At 39.0% G+C, this 22,100-nt stretch overlaps 1 protein-coding gene across 1 annotated transcript in view; it reads left to right on the top strand.

The window, feature by feature from the left end:
* The window catches only part of ELP3 (elongator acetyltransferase complex subunit 3), a 102,202-nt gene that overhangs the window by 29,745 nt on the left and 50,357 nt on the right, over positions 1–22,100 (top strand). Inside the window, exons 7-9 of the mRNA XM_028494221.2 lie at positions 8,876–9,037; positions 11,887–12,013; positions 20,791–20,984. Coding sequence (XP_028350022.1) covers positions 8,876–9,037; positions 11,887–12,013; positions 20,791–20,984 — 483 coding nt within the window. The remainder of the gene's footprint in view (positions 1–8,875; positions 9,038–11,886; positions 12,014–20,790; positions 20,985–22,100) is intronic.

Below are 22,100 nucleotides of genomic sequence, written 5' to 3'. Positions count from 1 at the left end.
GAACATAGTCTATCTCCTGGTTTCCTTAAGTGTTTTTTAATTTCTCTTAGCAATCTTCAGTTTGGATATTTTGTAAGCTTTTTGTTAAATTTATTTCATAGTATTTTGTTGATGCTATTATATTAAATGAAATTTTAAAAAATTGTATTTTCAAATTGTTTGCAGCTAGTATCTAGATACATGGTTGATTTTTATATATTAACCTATATCATATGACCTTACTATAAATTCACTACTTAGTTCTAAAAGTTGTTTTTGTAAATTTGCTGGGATTTTCTTCAAATACAATCATATAATCTGCAAATACAGTGAGTTTTAATTTTTCCTTTTGGATTTGCATGCTTTTCTTTTCCTTGCCTTATTGCAACGGCTAGGACTTTCTGTACAGTGTTAAATAGAAGTGGTGAGAGTGAGTCTCTCTGTCTTATTCCCAGTAATACAGGGAAAACATTTAATACTGCAGTGTTAAGTACAGTGTTACTTGTGAGGTTTTTTTGCAGATACCTTTATCAGATTGAAGAATTTTGCTAAGAGTTTTTATCATTAACTCATTTGTCTAATGATTTCTCTGTCTGTATTTAAATGATCTTATGATTTTCCTCCTTTATTCTGATAGTATATAGCACTTGGATTGATCTTTTAATGTTAAACTAACCTTGCATTCCTAAGATAAGCCCTATTTGGTCAAAATGTATTTTTCTTTTTATATATATCACTGGATTCACCTTTCTAATACTTTGTAAAGGATTTTGTTCATGAGGGATGGTGGTTTGTGATTTCCTTTTATGTAACTTCTTTGTCGGGTTTTGGTTTTAGTGTTATGCCGGCCCTATAAAACAACTTATGAAGTGTTTCCTCCTCTATTTTCTGAAAGAGTTCATGTAAGATGAATATTATTTCTTCTGTAAGTGTTTGCTAGAACTCAACAGTAAAACAATCCAAGACTGGAGTTTCTTTATGGGAGGGTCTTAGATGATTAATTCAATTCCTTTAATAGGTAAAGGGATATTCAGATTTTCTGTTTCTTCTGTGTCCATTTTGGTAAATTATAATTTTCAAGGAATTTGTTTTATCCAAATTGTCAAACTTTTTGGTATTAAGTTGTTCATAATGTTCCCTTATTTTGTCTTTAATGTCTGTAGGATGTTAGTGATCATCCCTCCTTCAATCCTGATATGGATTACCTGTGTTCTCTCTTTTTTTTCTTTATTAGTCTAGTTAAGGTTTATCAATGTTCTTGTTCTTTGTAAAGAATTAACTTTTGGTTTTGTTTATGTCCTCTACTTAATATATTTCTGCTTTTTATTTTTATTATCATCTTCTACTTGCTTTGGATTTCCTTTGCTCTTTCTATGCTTAAGTAAGGTATAGAAACTTATCACTATAGACTTTTCTTCTTTTCTAATAAGTATTTAAAGCTTTAAAGTTTTCCCCTAAGCACTGCTTTGGCTGAATCCCACAAATTTAATATGTTGTATTTTAATTATTATTCAGTTCAAAATGTTTCCTAAAATTGTTTGTATTTTGACCCATGGATATATACAAATGGATTGTTTAATTTCTAGATTTCCAAAAACTTGGAGTTTTTCTTGATTTCTTAATGTCATTGATTCCTAATTTAATTCCATATTGGTCAGAGAGGCTCTATTCTATACAATTTCAGTTTCTTAAAGTTTTTTTATTGAGGCTTATTTTGTGGTTCAGCATATATGGTCTGTCTTGGTGAACAAACTATGTATGTGTGATGGAATGTGTATTCTGCAGTTGTTGGATGTAATGTTCTATAAATATCAATTCAGTCGAAGTGGTAGATAGTGTTGTTCAGATGGTCCTTGTCTTGGGGTTGGTTTGTTTTGTTTTGTTTCTATGTAGTTCTATCAGTTGCTAAGAGAGAAAGAGAGATTAAAATATCCAACTATGATTGAAGAATTATCTATTTCTCCCTTTAGTTATATTAGTTTTTACTTCATTTATTTTGAAGATCTGCTCTGAGGAGTATGCACATTTATGATTGATATGTTTTCCTGGTGTATGAACTTTTTATCAATATGAAGTTACTTTTTTATCATTATGAAATGTCCTATATTTCTGGTCTTGAATTTTCCTTTTTTTGATGTTAAATTAGCCATTACAGCTTTTACATACTTAGCTGTTTTCCCTATGTAGTATCTTTTTCCATCCATTTACTTTCCACCCATATGTGTCTCTGTATTGAAAGTGTGTTTCTTTTAACAGTCTAGTTGGCAGTTTTATGGAAGTCTACAGTAGTTGGGTCTTGTTTTTTATCCATTTTGACAATGTCTGCCTTTTAATTGGAATGTTTAATCTGTTAACGTTAGATACCGTTAATATTTGCGTCTACCAATTTAGTCATTCCCTCACTTTGGTTTTCAGTAGCCAAGAGTAATTGTTTTACTGAATACCATTATTGTCTAATTCTGTGCAATGCATTTTTTCTATATCCTTTAATAGGGAATGTCTTCTGAAGAGAGAGGGTCTGTCATATCTAACACAATTCCTTGAGGAGAGAAGGTATAGTAAGTCCCCTACATACGAACCTTCAAGTCGCGAACTTTCAAAGGTGTGAACATGCGTTTGCATGTCCAGTCGCATAAGTTAGTTCGTGTGTCTGGCATTATCTGTAAAATTTGGGTACCTAGGCTAATTTTGTTGGACTTACGAACAAATTGGACTTATGAATGTGCTCTCGGAATGGAACTCCTTTGTACGTAAGGGACTTACTGTACTTAAAAAACATTGTCAAATGAGCGCAGTGGGAAGAACTGTGCATTAAGAACTAGGTTCCAGACTTATTTCTGTTGTTATCTTACATTATTAATGAGGAGGCAGGACTATATTATTTCTAAAGTTACTTCTTTTTGTGACGTTGTATGCTTTGAAGATTTCTACTGGAATGGGAATTTTTATCTAAAAGATGTGCTCGAAGGTTATTTTTCATCTAGCAGTCACTTTCTGACAATGACAACTTTTCTATAATGCATTTATGTATATAGCCCTTAAATTTGAATGTGAATAGAATATTAAAAGAATGTGTAATAACCATGATTGTTTTTTTCTATTAATAGTACATTGCTGTTGGCTCTTCAGCTGTCTGATTAGGAGTATAAAATGGTAGCATTCTTGTCGGCTACTGAAAGAATCAAAACCCAAACTGTTATGGGTTGTCTTTCATATATCTTAAACCTTGTCAACTAGCATGATAAGGGACCAAAGGTCCCTGATTACTCTCTAAGCTATGTTACCAGGTGAGTTTTTCATAGGTTGTACTCATTTAAAAATTGAACTTCTGTTCCTGTCTGTTTCCTCAGTTTGTGTTGGGCAGAACCTTATGTTATAGACCCTCTTGACATAACTGCCAATATCTAGGAAGCAAACTTGACCAGCATCTCAAAAGGGAAAAGACAGTTATTTTTAAATTCTCAAACATTCAACTCAGTCATTCTTAAGTTTGGAATATCACTAGCACAGCATTATACAGAACATAAAATTTTGTTGAGATATTTTCCAGATATGATTATAGCCCCCGCACCACCCTGCCCCCCCCCCAAAAAAAGCATGTGTTCTGTGGTACTACTGAGGAATTACACCAATAACCCCAGATGTAATTTGGCAAGTCAGAAAAATCTCTGACTGTCCAAAGTTTATAAATTCTACTTACTCATTTTGAGACTGCAGATGCAAAAGAGAGTTTGTGCATTGTGATTAATGAAAATCAGTATTTCATCTACATATTACAAATATTTACATTGTGATTTGGTTTGAGCAGGTTGAGTTTGACATAGAGGGATGTCCATGTAGGAAAGGGTCCATAAACCTCTCAGAAATTTGGGCTTAGACCTCTAGTGAGATTTCACACAGGAAATTAAAGTAAGACACATCCAACTTAATTAATGACAGAGGTTTTAGAGAGGACTTCAGGAGATTAATAGTAATCAGAAGTGTTCTTTGATGCCACAGCCTTCTTGGAGTGAATCAGAAACCGTTTACAGAAGATAATAAAGAGACCTTCACATCGTCTTTCTTCAGTGTCCCCCCTGGTTGGGACCTTAGTGTGAAGGGACAGTAAGTAATAACAATAGATGTCACTTTTATAGGTCACTTTATTCCTTCCAGAAATAGAAGCATGCTTTCCAAGAAATCGTTTCTATCCGGTTATATATCTGCCACTTCTGGCTCTTTGTTCTTAAGTGGTTCTTGGTTTTAGCTGTGTGTCTTATCCCTGCAGCTAGACTGTTGAGCATCTCTGGGACAAGAACTACTGTATCTTTACTTTCTGTAGATTACCTGGCCTAGTGTTAAGCAACTTTTAGGGTTAACTATTTGCAAGAGGAAAAGGTAACCAGTAGAATTAGCTGGAGGCTGCTATGGGAGTAGAGAGAGACCTCCTATGTCTTCGGTTATGCCTCATTAATTTACTCATTCTTCATATTTGTAATTTTTATATTGAAGGAGAGTTTTTAGTGCTGAAGCCCTTACCTCTAAATGTATACGAGCCTACTGCCTTCCAGGAGCTTCCTGTCTAGGTGGATAGACAGACATAGCCACAAATAACAAGACAAACTCCATTCAGAGTATGGGCAAGGTACTTGAGGAATGAGAGCGCAGAGTTACTGAGAGGCGCTGGGAAGATGTCATGGCAGGAGAAATGTATTTGAGCTTTGTTTTGAAGTCTGGGTAGCATTTGGTTTTTATTTGCTTTTATGTTCCCAGGTTATTGTCCCATCTCCCACCCCCTCCTAGTCCCAACCCCCCAGTTAAAAAATAAATGCTGTCAGCATAAGTTATTGGCTTAAGTTATGCTTCACAGAGGACATTAGCATCTTTTATAGTTGGTGCCACTCCGATGGCATACAGAAAAGTGTAGGATTCAGCATAGCCCCACAGTGGTGGCATTATGCTTATTTAAAATGACCCTATAATGCCACAAAAAGAGAAGTGGAATTGGACTCAGAAGACCTGGGTACAAGTCCTGACTTTGTCTCTTAGAAGCTCATGATCAGGGTTGGAAAATTTGGTACATTTCCTAAACGCCCAGGAATTTAACAAGTCTGCCTCTCCCCGCTCCCCAACGGTATGCTAGTTGAACTCGGTAGTAAAGGAGAGCCACACTGTCAGGTGGCCATCTAAACAGTGTGGTGGGTTATAGCAGGCCATAAAATGCCAGCTCAGATATTTTGCTTAGATTAGTTGACAGCCTTTATGAACATATTTGCAATATTTTAAAAAACCAATCATATTGGTATCTTTACATCTCTCTTTAATGAAGAGGCAAGAATTAGTGATATGTAGAACTAAATATAGCATTAACAAAAATCCTTTAAAAAATGATCTTATACTGTATAAGATGACCTTATATTCTGTTCTTTAGAAAATACTCCATTGTTTTTGCTCAAATTTGATAGGAATTTCTGCTTAATTGCTTTTCAGATGAAAATACAATTCTGAAAGAAAGATAGTGGTAAATAGAAAATACTGGCTTTTAAAAACTTGAGTTATTTTTCATTCCTCCGTTTCTGCTCCTGCAAAAGGTAATGACATTTTCCCCAAGAGGAAAGACACTTTTGAAATGGAGTTAAATGATTGTTTGCAAATAAGGTTTGCCTCTATGTCCTGTACTACATTCTAACTACTTATGAAGAGACCTTATCATCCTCGCAGCAGCTTTCTCTGTCAGTCTTGCTTGGGCCTTTGATGATCTGTGCAATAGAGATTAGCTAGTGGATTTCTCTTTCCTCTAGGCGAATTCCCATCTGTGCAGTTGCCTGTCCTCTAGTTTTAGTAATGCAAGGTACTGTTGTGCTGCCAACTTTGCTGATAACTTAATGGCATCCTTTTAGGAAATACTGTGGGTTGTTTTTTTGTTTTGTTTGTTTGTGTTTACTTATTTATTTATTTATTTATTGGCTGTGCCTTGCGGCACATAGGATCTTTGTTCCCTGACCAGGGAATGAACACGTGCCCCCAGCATTGGGAACATGGAGTCTTAACCACTGGACCACCAAGGAAGTCCCAGGAAATACTGTGGGTTTTATAAAAATATCAGTTAGTGGAGAGGTTTTATGATACAGTTTTGGAATGCCTGATTGTAAAATGTTCTCACTTACTTTGTTAAATATACTCAAAACTTAGAGTTTTCCGCTTTTTGGTTTTTTCAGCTGTCATGCAATATGCTTTCTCCATAATACATTAGTGTTTTCTTTTTTTAATTTTTTAAAAAAATATTTATTTATTTATTTTGGCTGCGTCGGGTCTTGGCTGCAGCACGCAAGATCCTCGTTGCGGCACACAGGATCTTTTTTGTTGTGGCGCACATGCTTCCCTCTAGTTGTGGGGCACAGGCTCCAGAGCGCGCAGGCTCAGTAGTTGTGGCTCGCGGGCTCTAGAGCGCAGGCTCAGTAGTTGTGGTGCACGGGCTTAGTTGCCCCGCGGCATGTGGGATCTTAGTTCCCCCAACCAAGGATCAAACCCACGTCCCCTGAACTGGAAGGCAGATTCCTAACCACTGGACCACCAGGAAAGTCCCTTAATATTTTAAAACAATGGTTTTCTCCAAACACAATAATTGGTATTCGAAGAAGGTGAGTTACATGTATTCTGCATGCCTTGGGACCCACCTATTTGAGAGGCATGAGACTTTCTGATCTGATTGTTTCAGAGAAGCTAGCTGTCAGAGGCAAGATTTGATAAGATCTGTGTCCTTTTTTGTCTTATGATTCGTCGTTTAGTAACTATAGACTAGTTGTTTACCTTTGGTTCTTGCTGCCTGTAGTAATCCTATATAAAACCTTAGGAATAGGGTAATAGTGTAAACACTTTGAAAGTCTAGAGTGAAAGACTTCAGAATCAGTCCTTCAGTTCAGTGATTCGTAACCTTCTTAATAATTATTATTAAATTAGATAAGTCAGTTTTATTGACAATTATGAATGAACTTAAAGGAGAACAGTAGTTACAAAACTATGGAAATTTTATGATTTTTATTTTTCAAGAAAAAAAGCTATGAACTTCTTTGGAAAGAAGGAAATTGTGGCCAAAAAAGGCTTCCCTTACCCTGCCCGAAGAATTGAGAAAGTTGTAGAAGGGTACACTGAGAAGAATTATTTCATTCTAGGAGAAGTTGAAGAGAGGACAGATCTGATGTCCCATGCTGAATTGTTCAAGCTGTGTGATAAGAGTGAAACACAGAGCAGGATTTTTGAAGTCAGGCAGACCTACCTTCAAATCCTGACTTGGATTTTATGAGCTCTGTACCCTTGGACAAAGTATTTAATCACTTTAGGAACTTCAGTTTCTTTATCTGTAAAATGGGGATAATAAGACATATTTCATAGAGCTAACGGGAGCATTCAGTGCGTGTGGGGTATATAGTGCAGTGCTTGGCCGCAGTGGCCTCTAGGTAATGGTTCCTATTCCATCGCATCAGCAGACCACTTAGCAAGTCATTTTCCTCTTCTAGATTCTAGCTTGAATCTAAAGTGGTACTCATGGGCTTCCCTGGTGGCACAGTGGTTGAGAATCTGCCTGCCAATGCAGGGGACACGGGTTCGATCCCTGGGCTGGGAAGATCCCACATGCCGCGGAGCATCTAAGCCCGTGTGCCACAACTACTGAGCCTGCGCTCTGGAGCCCACGAGCCACAACTACTGAGGCCCGTGCACCTAGAGCCCGTGCTCCAGAACAAGAGAAGCCAGTGCAGTGAGAAGTCCACACACCGCAACAAAGAGCAGCCCCCGCTCGCCACAACTAGAGAAAGCCCGCACGCAGCAACGAAGACCCAACGCAGCCAAAATAAATTAAATAAATAAATAAATAATAAATAAATAGATTTAAAGTGGTACTCACTACTCTGATATCTGGTTTTAGTGAAGGAGAAAAATGATTCCTAATTTTGTAAGTTGTTGCTAAGATTGATAGGCTTGACAAAAAGACTTGTGGGTATAGAAGACATTTCATCTGAATTATTCCTATGATCAGTATGCATACCCTCTCCTCCCCCCTCTTTTGTTTTATTTAACATAACTAAAATATGGAGTGGGAAATAAATAATGCAGATGGTTTTCACTTCCATGAAAAATCGTTGCTAGGAATTGAAAATTAGGGTTCTCACAGTTGAAATCCCTGCTTTCAAGGAGATTATGGCTGCAGCACACTGAGGAGAATAATAATGATAACGGTGATGATAGCATTACTTTGTGCCGGCTCAGTCACGTCAGTCCCATGAGGTATAGCTACTATTATCCTCATTTTGCACATAATGAAACCGAAGCACAGGGAGGTTAATAACTTTCCTGTTTGCATAGTCAGGAAATAGCAGAGCCAGGATTTGAATTCAGACAGTCTGGCTCTAGAGCACACACTCTTTTTTTTTTTTTTTTTTTAACTATTTTTAAAAATTTATTTATTTTACTTTTTTATTTTTGGCTGAATTGGGTCTTCATTGCTGCGCGTGGGCTTTTTCTAGTTGCTGTGAGCGGGGGCTACTCTTTGTTGCGGTGTGCAGGCTTCTTATTGCAGTGGCTTCTCTTGTTGCAGAGCACAGGCTCTAGGCACACGGGTTTCAGTAGCGGCACGCAGGCTCAGTAGTTGTGGCTCGCGGGCTCTAGAGTGCAAGCTCAGTAGTTGAGGTGCACGGGCTTAGTGGCTCCGCGGCACGTGGGATCTTCCCGGACCAGAGTTTGAACCCGTGTCCCCTGCATTGGCAGGCAGATTCTTAACCACTGCACCACCAGGGAAGTCCGAGCCCACGCTCTTAACCACTGGGTTAGAGCCGGGAGGACAAGAGGAAGACATCCTTTAAATGAGAGCAAATGTCCTAAAGCTTTGGCAAGTTGTTTACTTTTCGATTTTACTCTACAGGTATTCTGAGAGAAGCCTCACAAAGTGCATCGGAATTACTATTGAGACCAGACCAGATTATTGCATGAAGCGGCATTTAAGTGATATGTTGACCTATGGCTGCACAAGGCTGGAGATTGGGGTGCAGAGTGTCTATGAGGATGTGGCCAGAGATACCAACCGGTAAGATGGTGCAGATGATCTTGCACAAGATCATCCTTTTCCCCCACCAATTGGATCTGTGTTACTACCCATCTGACAGGGAGAGGTCTAGGTATTCCTCCTATTCATTCTTCTGTCTGTGCTCTTAATACCATCTCCTCCTTCTTTGATTTTCAGTCTTTCTTTACTAGCTTTTTTCCAGTAGTCTATAAACATGCTCATCTCTCTTCCAGTTCTTGTGATAAATAGCCTTTCCCATATGGAAAGCAGAGGACAGGGCTCAAGGTTAGTAGTTTAAAGCATGAGAGAAGGCCAAGGAGAATAGGAACAAAGAAAAGGGTTTGAACAAGAAAGAAACTAGTGTGACATTTAAGAGATTAGTTTTGGTGAAGCAAATGCCAGTTGGTAGGGTAGTGAAAGAAAGCCTGGTGAGGTGATGGGTATAAACTTTGAGAAATTTGGGTATCTAAGGAAGGAAAGAAATAAGGGTTGATTGAGCCATATGAAGTTCTCTTCCCTCCAGAAATAAAGGCAGGCTTCAGGGAGTAAGTGTGTGTTGAGTTGGACCTTAAAGGCTGCTTCACTTTAATAGGATTTGGCTAGACATGGCAGAGGGTTGTGCTCGGAGAAGGAAGTAAAGGGAAACTAGGGAAACACATGGGTCAGCATCTTAGCAACAACCAGGAAGAGTGCCAGGCGAAGGAGGGCGGATGCTTCCCTTTAGGTAATAGAGGTCTATTAAATATTTTGCACACAGGAAGAGTCAGATGGATATCAAGCTTGAGAAAGATCAGCCTGCATAGGATGCGTTCTTGTCGGGGAAGGCTTGAACCAGGAACGCTGGTAGGGCTGCTGCAGTAACCAAGGCTACGCCAGAGAGGTACCTTGGGGGTGGAAAGAGTCTCTGGAAGGTCAGGGAAGCTTTCCGAAGAAAGTGACATCGAAGCTGAGACTTACAGGAAGAGTCTGAGTTAGTCAGGTGGGGAAGAGGAAGATTTTTTCAGGCAGAAAGAAGAGTACGAGCAAGCTCCTGAGGATAGGAGCACATGGCACATTTCGGGAAATTGGAGTGGTTTCATTTGGTGGGAGTGTGGAGCGTGAGGTAGGAGCGTGGTAAGAGGTGAGGCTGAAAGGGTCAGCAGGGTGGCCAGATCATGGGGCGCCTTAGAAGTCAGCCCAGCAAGTTTGGGCTTTAATCCAAGGCCAGGCTGCAAGCTAACTTGTGATCAAGGCATATCTGCATTTTATTTATTTATTTATTTATTTATTTATTTTAAAAGATTTGTTTTTTATTTTATTTATTTTATTTATTTATTTTTGGCTGTGTCGGGTCTCAGTTGCGGCACGTGGACTTCTCGTTGTGGTGCGCGGGCTTCTATTTGTGGCGTGCGGGTTTTCTCTTCTCTAGTTGTGGCATGGGCTCCAGGGTGCACGGGCTCTGTAGTTTGAGGCATGCAGGCTCTAGTTGAGGCGCACGGGCCCAGCTACCCTGTGGCCTGTGGGATCTCCGTTCCGTGACCAGGGATTGCACCCACGTCCCCTGCATTGGAAGGCGGATTCTCTACCACTGGACCACCAGGGAAGTCCTGGGGATCACAGTGTGAGGGTGGACTGAGAAGACCAAGCTAGAAGGAAGGTCAGTTCAGAGGCTGCTGCGGTAATTTAAGCAGGAAATGATGTCCTGAAAAGCAGTGTTTGGTGACTGAGTGGGAATGAGGGTAAGACAGAATGGGAAGTAGACAGGCTTGGAGGGAAGATGAGTTTCGTTTTGGATAAACTAAGTTTTAGATATTTGTGGGACAACCGGTTGAAGGTTTGCTTTAGAGCGGGGCTGTCTAGCAGGCCGTTCTGCAGTGACTGAGATGTTCTGTACCCGCACTGTCCACTGTGATAGCACAACCGAGGAATTGAATTTTTCATCTGAATTAATTTAAAGATAAACTTGAATAACCACGTGTGTCTCATGACTCTAATATTGTACAGTGCGGCATTAGAGTATTGGATATTTGGGCGTGGTGTCAGAAGAGAGGCCTGGCCCAGTCATATAGATTGAGAGGTCATTAGCAAAAAGAGATGAGAGGTGGAAGCCATGGAAATGGATGGGAACCTTCAGAGAGTGGGAAGGAGTCCATGGTTTGTAGGATTCTTTGGTGGTGAGTGGGAATGGCTAGGTGGTGAAAGGATTGACACAGGGCTTCGGTCTTTAGCAGCCCCAAACTATTATTAGCGCTTGCTTCTTTCGTGAATGTGGCACTAGAATGTTAAGATTATTTATACAGCTGGCCCCAAATGATTCTGCCTTGTCACTAAATCATTCTCTCTTCTTACTTTTTTTTTAGGGCCCTCCAGCCCACCAGAGTGAAGTCTACTTTGTGTATAGATGTCTCCCTCTGTCTCTCTCTCTCTCTCTCTTTCCCCCCTTCCCTCCCTTTCTTTCTCCAAATGAAATTATTTGTTAAAAGATTTTTAAAGGAAAGAGCATAACAAGATGCTGCTCCTGCATGGTTTTGAGCTCATTATTCTTGTTTTTAACCTAGATATTTACATTAGCAAGCTTATTTTGGCCAATGATGCTAAATCAAATAATTTTAGTGTATATTAACTCCTGTGACCTCAGTCACTTACTGTCAGAACTTTGAGTAAGTGCGTAAGAGAATTTCTGAGAAATATCTCAGAAGTAAAATTATTTTTTTCCAGACCTTCTCAGAGGTGGAGATGTAAAAATGACTTTCTAAGATTTCTTTTTCCCCAACCACATTCTTCATTATAGAGCTACTGTTACCTGTCTCAGAGATTGTTTTCCCTCTATTCCTTGTACGCACCTTGTTGCCCATTTATCTGTGTAACAGGTAGTGAATTTTCTTCCTCAGGGGCCACACTGTGAAGGCGGTCTGTGAGTCCTTTCACCTGGCCAAAGATTCTGGTTTCAAAGTTGTGGCTCATATGATGCCCGATCTGCCAAATGTGGGACTAGAGAGAGACATTGAACAGTTTACAGTAAGTGTTACCTTAAACCAAGCTACTTGAGCATGCCTCTGCATGCTGCTTCTACCCTCTCTGCTCTTCCTGATTATTTACTGTTGATTTTGTTCCCATTATTAAAGCAAGTCATCCTCATTATGACACAGTGGAGAAAGAGGAGTCACTCACAGCCCCGACACCAAATAAAACCCTAACATGTCAGTATACTCCCAGGATTTTTTTATACTTAGGATTTTTTAGGGGATGAGGTGGGTGATACATAGATACACAAAGATATACTTACACTTATGTATATGATAGGTAATTATTTTAATAGCTTTTTCACTTAACATTATAGCAAGCATTTTTTCCTGTTATAGCCTGTTCTCTGTTAAAAGGTTAACATACTTAAATATCCACTTAATTTCCATTGAACAAATATGCCATACTTTGCTTAACCACTTCCAGGTTTTTTTTTTTTTTTTGGCTCTCCAGTTTTTTTAATTGAAGATATCTGTTTTTGATGTTTTAAATAGACTGCACATCAACAGAGTTTACGCCTGTAATTTTTTGTAGTATTTAGGGTTATTTCTTTAGGACAAATTCCCTGGAGTAGAATTATCAGGTGAAGGTATAAATACTTGAAGAATCTCACCATATTACTTTGTTGCTTTTCCCAGGGTTGTAACAACTTACACTCATTTCAGCAGGGTTATCTTTTTCCCAAAATAATTCTCTCCTATTTATGTATTTTCTACATACATACATATATATATATATATATATATATATATATACACACACACACACAATATTTTATCTTCATTAATTTGATGGATAAAAGTGCCATTTCAACTTGTATTTTGTAATTATAAGTAATGCATTTTTCAGGTTTGTATTTAATAAGTATAATTCTTTCATCTTTTTGGAATTGTGTGTTTTTGTCCTGACCAATTACTCCATTGGATATGAATATTTTTAATATTAATTATATGAACTTTCTAGGTAATGACATTATGGATTGTTTTTTATATTTGTTAAAAATATTTTCCCCAACCTATCCTTGACCTTTTGTTTCTGTTGTCAGATCTATCTTATTTACTTACTTATTTTCTTAGTGATGATTTCTTAAGATACTTCTAAGCTTAGAACTGCCTTTCTCCTACAGCATTTCATTAAACAGTGAAAGAAAATATTGTTTTCCTCTAGCCTTTCTGTTCTCTGAATTTTAATACCTAACTCTGGGGTTCATTTGTTTCCTTGTTTGTTTGTTTGTTTTTACTCTATCACATGTTAGCTTGATTCCTGTTAGCTTTGTCTTGGGAAATGAGATTGCTCAAAACTCTTTTTTCCTTCAGATTCTCAAACAGGGAAAGTGGCTTAAGGATATTCTTTTAGAGAAGAGAATGAAAATATTTATCAAGTTATTTCATCCACAAAATGCTTTTATTTTGCTCTGTTTATTAGATCAATAGAATTCATCATGCCTTATTTGTGAAGTTAATAATTCTTTCCTTTTAAAAAGTTTATTGTTATTATTTCTAAGCCAGTGAATTACAAATAAAAGCCTATTTTATAAGACAGCATTAATTCACAGATGTTCACAGATGTTATTAATTCCCCCATATTGACTATGTAATAGATTTTGAGTCTAATATCTTCCCCTCAGTAGTACTAGCCAGGTACTCAGACTTCAAGCCTAAAAGGCACCTGAAACACACTTTTGTTTAGCACAGCTCCTAGGTGGGCCAGTGGTATAACCAGAATTCATAACTTTAAGTGCCCTTGGAAAAAATATGTCAAGTAATAGCAAATAGCTGAGTCTTAAAATTCATTTTCTTAGTGTCTTCAAAATAAAGAATAGTTCAGAAATAATATTGCAAAGACAGCCCTTCATGTAAATGGATTTATCTGCTTGTTTATAATCTTTTCAAAGAAACCTACAGGGACTATGAGCAGACCATATGCCTTTTCTAACTGCATCCCAGCAAATGAGTAACAAAACAGAGCTAAAATGAGAAATCTGATTTCTCTCTAGAGAAAAATTCTCTGAAAAATTAATCTATAGATTGTCTTAAATATTTTTACAAATCAATTTTTTAAAAAGACAGACCACCTAATAGAATGGGGAAAAAAAAAACTTGAACAAACACTTCACAGATAGGATATTCAAATATTCAGTAAAACTATTTAAAAATTCTCAAAGTCATTTATCTTCAAAGAAATGAAATTTAAAACTACAATGCATGGCTACTGTATACTCATCAGAATAGCTAAGAATAGCTAAAATGAAAAAAGACAATATCAAGTGTTGGTAAGAGTATGGAGCAACTGGAACTCTCATTTACTGCCAGTGGGAATATAGTACATCATATTAGAAAACTGTTTGACAGTATCTGCTAAAAGTGAACATAGGCATACTCCATGACCCAGCAATTCTACTCCTTCACGTTTACCCAACAGAAATGCACACACATATTTACCAAGACACAGTCACAAATTACTGAGTGTAGTATCATCAGATTGGAAACAACCCAAGTGTCCATTAAAGTCAAATACATAAATATTGTAAGTTGTGGTATAGTCAAACAATGAAATACGTAAAACAATAAGAGTAAATTAATTATGACTTCATGCAACAACGTGGCTGATTTTATTCAGCATAATATTGAGCAAAGGAAACCAGATCCAAAAGACTACCTAACATACAATCCTATTAATGTGAGGTTCAGAAGCTTTGGGTGGAATTGTAGCTGGAAACAGGCATGTGGTAGGCTTCTGAGGTTTGGATAATGTGCCTTTTCTTGATTTGAGTGTCTAGGTGCTGGCTACTTGATTTGTAAAAATCTATCAAGGTGTACACTTAGGATTTGTGTACTTTTTTATACTAAGATATATTTCAATAAAAGGTTTACTAAAATTTTTTTTAACTAGTTTTTGTTTAAAAAATCTTGTTTGGGCCTATTTGGAATTCACAACTTTTCCTGAATTAGTAGGCAGTATATTTTACACTTTAAAAACTTCTTTTTTCCCTACTTTATTTTATTGTCACATTATTAGCAACCCACAGATACAGTTCACTTAATGTGTTTTATCCATAGGAAGGGTTGCTAAGTAAAGGGTCTACTTGTATAATTGTAGAAGTCTAAAAAATGTTATATCTGTAGAGGACAAGATAGCCTTGCCTGGCACGGATCCATAAAGCCTCTACCCAGCTATGTGCCTGCATGTGTTAGTTATAAACTGGCTTTGCTCTCACACCTTGTTGCTTAGGTCAGTTCCAGGTCGCTAAGAGCGGAACTGGTCATTTGCATCTGTTCATTGCAGATTCACACTCTTATCTAGTGGTAGCTACAGAGCTCATAGCTGTTTGTGAGAAATAGTATTTGCTTATTTTTTTCAGTAACTGAGATTTATTTTTGAAATGAAGTTTTCTTTTTTCTTATAAAGCTTAACGTCCTGGTTGTGATGGAGAATGTTTAACATCTTAGGAATTTATCCTCCGAGCATTAACTTCACTCTTTCCATCTGTCCTCAGGTCTCCAAAATGTTATATCATTTACTACTCAAAATAACCTTTAGCTGTTTTTGTATTTTATTCTTTTAAAATTAGACTGCTCCTGGATATCCAAGCTCAGGTTGCTGAAAATGCTTAGAGAGTATCAGTTTCTCTTGAGGAAAAATTTATCTCCAGAACCTCTTGGCAGTAATGCGAAATCTTGCAAAGTCCATTAATGTTTGCCCACCCTTTGGACACTCAGAAGTTCTTTTTTTTCCCCACTGAGCTGTTTTTCCCAAAAGCCAGTGTGATCAAGTTACAGTTTGGCAGGTATGGTTAGAGGTGTTTGTTGTTGTTACTTCTACATTTGCTTGGTTTTCTTAATGTAAAGAAAGGCTCGATACTTAAGGTAATGTCATAGAATACAGGTAGTGTAGAATTATATCAGAAAAGACCACCTGTTGCAGCCTCCTCAGTTAAGGAAACAAGACCTGACGCGGTTAAGTAACTGTTAAAGGCCATGGTGAGTCTCAGGTAGAAGCAGGCTCTTAGGAAGGCACCCTTTCTATTGCACCTTTCTGTGTTTCCTTTCTTAGGCCAAGGAAAGTCTGTTTTACAATGAATGACTATGCATGACCTGAATGATGTTGAAATCCTGGTCGGGTTGGATCTTACAGAAACAAAACTTTCCGTTTTCAGTTATTTTTTATTTGTGTCAAAGGAATACATGCAAAATTTTAAAAGTCAAATTGTACTGTAAGGCCTACAATGAAAAACAGCAATACCCTGCCTTCCTTTCCCTTGAGTGCCCCCATGTCATTTACAAATGCTTCACTGTCCCTGCGTCCTCCACATCCACTGCAGCTTGGCTTCTACTCACTCCCCGCTGCCTGCCAACAAACACACACACACACACACACACACACACACACACACACACACACACACTCACACTCACACTCTCTCTCTTTCTCTCTCTCTCTCTCTCTCTCTCTCTCTCTCTCTCTCTCTGAAACTATTCTCTCAAACATTGTAAAGTACTTGCTAATCTCCAAATCCAAAGGATACTTCTCAGCTGACATTTTATCCAATCGTAGCATCTGTTATTGTTAAAGACTCTCTCCAGGGCTTCCCTGGTGGCGCAGTGGTTGAGAGTCCGCCTGCCGATGCAGGGGACGCGGGTTCGTGCCCCGGTCCGGGAGGATCCCGCGTGCCGCGGAGCGGCTGGGCCCGTGAGCCATGGCCGCTGAGCCTGCGCGTCCGGAGCCTGTGCTCCGCAACGGGAGAGGCCACAGCAGTGAGAGGCCCACGTACCGCAAAAAAAGACTCTCTCCAGTTTTAAATTCTCACCTCCCTGGCTTTTGTGACTCTGCTGTCCCCTGGTTCCCTTTTTAACCTCTAGGACTATTTCTTTTCCGCTAGATCTTCTTTTTCTTCCCACCACTTAAATGTGGCTTCTGTCTTTTGCTCTCATCTGTATGCTTGTCTTTCTTCTGTTCTAACTTTACCACTTACACTTCAGTGAATCTCATTTTCTCTCCAGCCTTAAGCCTTAGCTCTTAAGTCCAACTGCTGAATACTCTTCAGCTAGCACCGGATGTCTTACGTGTACTTCGGACTTAACGTGTCCAGTATGGACATACTTCATTCCCTCAGTGGTCTCCTCGTCTTCTGTTTCCTGTGATATTGGTGTTCCATCATCCACATACCCTCCCAAGCTAGACATTCAGTCATTCAAGAGGAAAGAGAGAATATGTGGAGCCAGACTGGGCCTAGTTTGAATCCTGGCCCCCACCCGCCACTTGGTAGCAAACGGACTGCTTTGTTCCTCAGTTTCCTCATCTCTGCATGAGGCTGTTGTGAAGGTGGGCAGAGGTAGTGCATGCAGCATGCTTAGAAGAACGCCCGGCACGCAGCGAGTGCTATGTACACCACTGCTGCTGCTGTTGCCGTTCCCTCTGCCGTGGGTCTAATCTAGCAGGGGGTCCTGTCTGTTACTCCCTCTGAATATCTTTCAGAGCTGTCGCCCCTTCTTCATCCCCACCGCCACAGCTTCAGTTCATGCTTTTGTCAGCTCACTGCACAGGTAGACAGCTTCTTAGCTAAGTCCCACTGCCACCAGCCGTGTTCCCTTCTAATGTATCATCCACATTGCCACCAGAATGACGTTTATTAAATTAATTTTTATCTTTATAGTATAAAAGGTATTAATTAATAAAATTATTATTAACTAGTGTTTTAAAATCCAGTAAGTCCTAAAGGGGTCATATCAAAACACAGTAGTCTGGGCTTCCCTGGTGGCGCAGTGGTTGGGAGTCCGCCTGCCGATGCAGGGGACGTGGGTTCGTGCCCCGGTCCGGGAAGATCCCACATGCCGCGGAGCGGCTGGGCCCGTGAGCCGTGGCCGCTGAGCCTGCGCGTCCGGAGGCTGTGCCCCGCAACGGGAGAAGCCACAGCAGTGAGAGAGGCCCGCGTACCGCAAAACAAAAAACAAAAAAAAAAACCACACAGTAGTCCTCTGCCACTTTCAACTGTTGTGGCCAGGCCAGGGGAGGGGGTGGGGTCCCAGTGTTTACCACTATGTTTCCTTCTTCTATGCTTGGATTTCTGTTTCCTGACTATCAGTAGAGAGATTCTCTTATCTTACAGTTATCGATACAATAGTTAAAGAGCTAATTCTTTGAACTCCCATTCTCCCAATATTATTAGGCCACCATTTTAGTTATATGAGTAGTCAATGTTTTCATTACGGTTTTTACATAAATTATTATTATTTGCATGGAGTCAAGTAATATACTATACTTTCTTTTCTTAAATAACTTTTTGTTTTTCCTAGAGTTAACAGTAAAATTGTCTTATTTCTTTATTTGCTTATTAGTTCTCTGAGTATCTGTAACCTTCAAGTGTGCCCATTCAGTGTTAAAGCCCCTCTCTCAGTGGCCGACCCTATCAGATATTCTCTAAGTTCCTTTTTTAGGCTGGAGACATAACTCCTGGAGGTCTAATCTTCCAGCTCCAAACTGGATTGGCAGTTCTCTGTGCCTAGTTCACAGGGGTCTTCCTTAGGGCTCCTCTTCTCCACTCTCTAGGATCAGATCCTTTGTTTTTTGGAAACCAAGTTAATCCTTTTTATTGGTTTATTCCTTTACTTAACTAAAACACATTCTCCAGCAGCTTTCTAAGAAAGGATTCATTATGGGAAGTAAGCCTTTTACATGCCCCAAAATGTCTCTATTCTAATACCTTCACATTTATGAATTCTGTGAAATCATTTTCCCTCCTTTTTTTTTTTTTTTAACTCATTATTGACTGGGGGATTTTTGCAGAAATTAATGCCTGTGGCCGGCGATTTTTATTTCGGCCGATCAAAATTAATTCTGTTATTTCACTAACACTTTGTGGGTTATTACATTGAATAGTTACACCTGACACACCTGTAAAGTCTTCTAATTTTCATGAAATGTTGTCTTCAGTCCACTCTTCTGTAGAAGCAAAGGAGCATTCTCCAGCATCGTGAGTTTCATTTTCACTTTCCGTATCAGAATCAATCACTAAGGTTTTTGTCTTTTTGTCTTTTGTCTTTTTGTTTTGGTCGTCTGAATCATAACTATATTCTGAAGAACTGTCATTACTGCTATTTCTGATCCATGCTCGTTCCTGGGACTCTGGTGTGACTGAGCTGCCCTTTCATCCATATCCCCCTTTGCAGATAGTTTGTTTACAGTTTTCTTCATTTGCAAAGTCATTTACCAATCTTCCATCCATTTTCTGTCTTCCAAAAATTTATTGCTATCACTTATTCCCCCTCTTGTCTCCTCTGATGTTCTCTTTGTTCTTCTGGGTTTATGGTTTTTAAAAAATTATTTCCTCTTATTTCAGTGTGATTTTGGAAGGAAAGGAAAGAAACACATATTTTAATTCTCCATGTTTAACCGGAAGTGCAGCACCAATTCCATCTATCATCATTCTTATGAAAGGATTATATCAGCCCATATGTCTCCTAAATTTATTACAAGTAACCAGAAGTACTTTACTGAAATCCTATGTTGCAATATACATGCAGACTAGGTAGAAAGTGACTTGCATACATACTCTTTGTGGATGGCTATAGAATATTAAAGACCTCATGAATCTTTAATATATAAATGTTACAGGGAAAATTACACGCAATTACAGAAGAATATCCCTAAGCAAATGGTGCACAAAGATTATAGCATTTAAGACTGTGACAGAAATCAATGAGAGAGATTGAAAACTCTATAGTTATATATTTCTTTGAAAACCAACTTAAACAATGGAAAGCTCTGTAAGAATAACAGCACAAGATAAAAAAGCATTTTCACAATTCACAAGATACAGTACTGCTGGCTGTTTAAATACTAACGCCAGGGTCGGGGTGAGAGGGAGCTGTATGAGTCCACTTTCATTCCTCTATCACATGTCAAGCGAAATCAAGATAAGAGCAAATTAGCAGTGCAAAGTCATAGAAAGGAGAATGCCTGATGTCTCCTTGTTACATCCCAAGTAAAGAAATAAGGCAGCCAGCTGGGATGATACAGTGCAGGAAATTACTATGTCAAAGTAGATGAATTAGATGTATCCCTCAGTGTCCAGATAACAAATGGACTGTGTGTGTCCCGGGTTAGGAATGGTGCCAGTTGGCCTGAGGACAAAATAGTCATATCCAGGGGTCGGCATACTTTTTCTGCAAAGGGCCACATAGTAGACAGTTTAGGTTTTGCAGCCCAGATGATGATCTGTGTCACAACTTTTAAAAGTTTAAACAATTAAATATATTCCATTATTAAAGGAGGATACAGCCTGGAGGTGAAGGCGGGCATCAGATAAATTGTCAGTATGACGCTGCTAAGAAGGCAAGAGTACAGAATTCCAACAAACATTTTTAAGTGAAGCAACTTGTATTTGAAGGTCAGGAAGACCTCTGAAGAATTGGCATTCAAGCTGAGACCTGAGGATTAGCTAGATGAAGAAAAACTGATGAAATTTCCAGGCAGAGGAAATTGCCTTTGCAAAGACAGAAAAGCAAGGTGGGGAGGGTGGCATGCGATGGCACCACAGCAGTGGACCAGGGTTGGGTTGGTTGGCAAGGGCTTGGTCACCCAGCACACGCGTTTTGCTCCACTGAGGCTGTAAAAACAATGAGTTTCTGTTCTGTCTACCTTCCCTCGCTTGATGGGAAGGAAAGTCAGTCTAAGGACCACATAGGTATGTGAGAGAAGCCAGCCCCAGATTGAAACTTCACTATGGGTAATCTCCATATAACTAATGGAGAAGTCATTTTCTCTATTCACAGGAGTTTTTTGAGAACCCTGCTTTTCGTCCTGATGGTTTGAAACTCTACCCTACCCTGGTGATTCGTGGAACTGGGCTTTATGAGCTGTGGAAATCGGGAAGATACAAGAGTTATTCTGCCAGTGACCTGATTGAATTGGTGGCCCGGATCCTTGCTCTCGTGCCTCCGTGGACTCGAGTGTACCGAGTGCAGAGGTAATGTGTTAATCTTTTATGCCAGAAATCATCAGTGACGAGTCTTATCTGGTAACAGTTTCTAATGAGAAGAGTCTTACTGCAAATTGATGGGTTTGAATTTTTTTTAATTAAAAATGGGACACCTAGAATGCTGTCTGTAGATGGGATGGAAATGATAGGACGGCACGTCCAAGCCTCTTTGCCAGCATCACGTTTATTCACATGTTCATCTCTCCATTCGCGAGCCAGGAGATGGAGGATGATGGGAAGTGGGCATGGTGTTTGGTTCCAGGAGCTTGTGATCTACATCAGCGTTTCCTTTTTCAGATCTGCTCCAACCCAGATACTCTAGTGAGTGTGGGAGGAGGCCGTGGAGCCATGTGTCTGTTATCCCTATTCTAGAGCCTCTGAAGAAAAAAGAAAGAGTAGCAACAAGCATTCTTTACCGACATTAATGTAAATGTGGAGAAAGAGTGACATATTCCTGATAGTGTGAAGGAAATCATCTTAACTACTTTTCTAGGAGAAACTGAGATCTCATTTACAATCGTGGTCTTCTTTTTTTTAAATAGAAACGTAACACTGAAGAAAAAATTTAGAAGCCATAAAGTTACCTATTTACCTACAATCCTGACAGAGCTATTCCTGTACTTCCTGGTCGTTAAGGCACATTTCCACCACCCTGCCAAAAACTGCCTGGATTCCAGTATTACCAATACAAGGCCAAATGGGGATCGATAAATGCATGTCCAGTCAGCTGCTGTGACTAGTCACTGAGCACAACGACTGTGCTACTAATAACATAAAGCAGAACTATCAACTAAAGGAAAATTATCAAGGATATAAAATAATGGATTTCCTTAAAGGTCAAAGGATATTTACACCACATTTCTGGCACAGTGTATTTATTTCTCAAATTTTTAAAATTATTGGCCCGACTTAAGGACCTAAATTGCTTAATGATCTCTGTTTTTTAGAATACAAGTAAAAATACTAAGGAGATAGTGACTAGAAAATCAGCCATCAAAATCATTTGCATTATCCTTCCTCTTCTCTTCCACCCTTCTGGAACAATTCAGTCCAAAAGACATGAGGAGGTACTGAGCAACGCAGGCATCCACACGAGGGACATAG

This window comes from Physeter macrocephalus, chromosome 9 (genome assembly GCF_002837175.3).
Source record: "Physeter macrocephalus isolate SW-GA chromosome 9, ASM283717v5, whole genome shotgun sequence".
Lineage (NCBI taxonomy): Eukaryota > Metazoa > Chordata > Mammalia > Artiodactyla > Physeteridae > Physeter > Physeter macrocephalus.
Note: the sequence above shows the minus strand (reverse complement) of the source record. Positions and strands in the feature narration are given on the sequence as shown.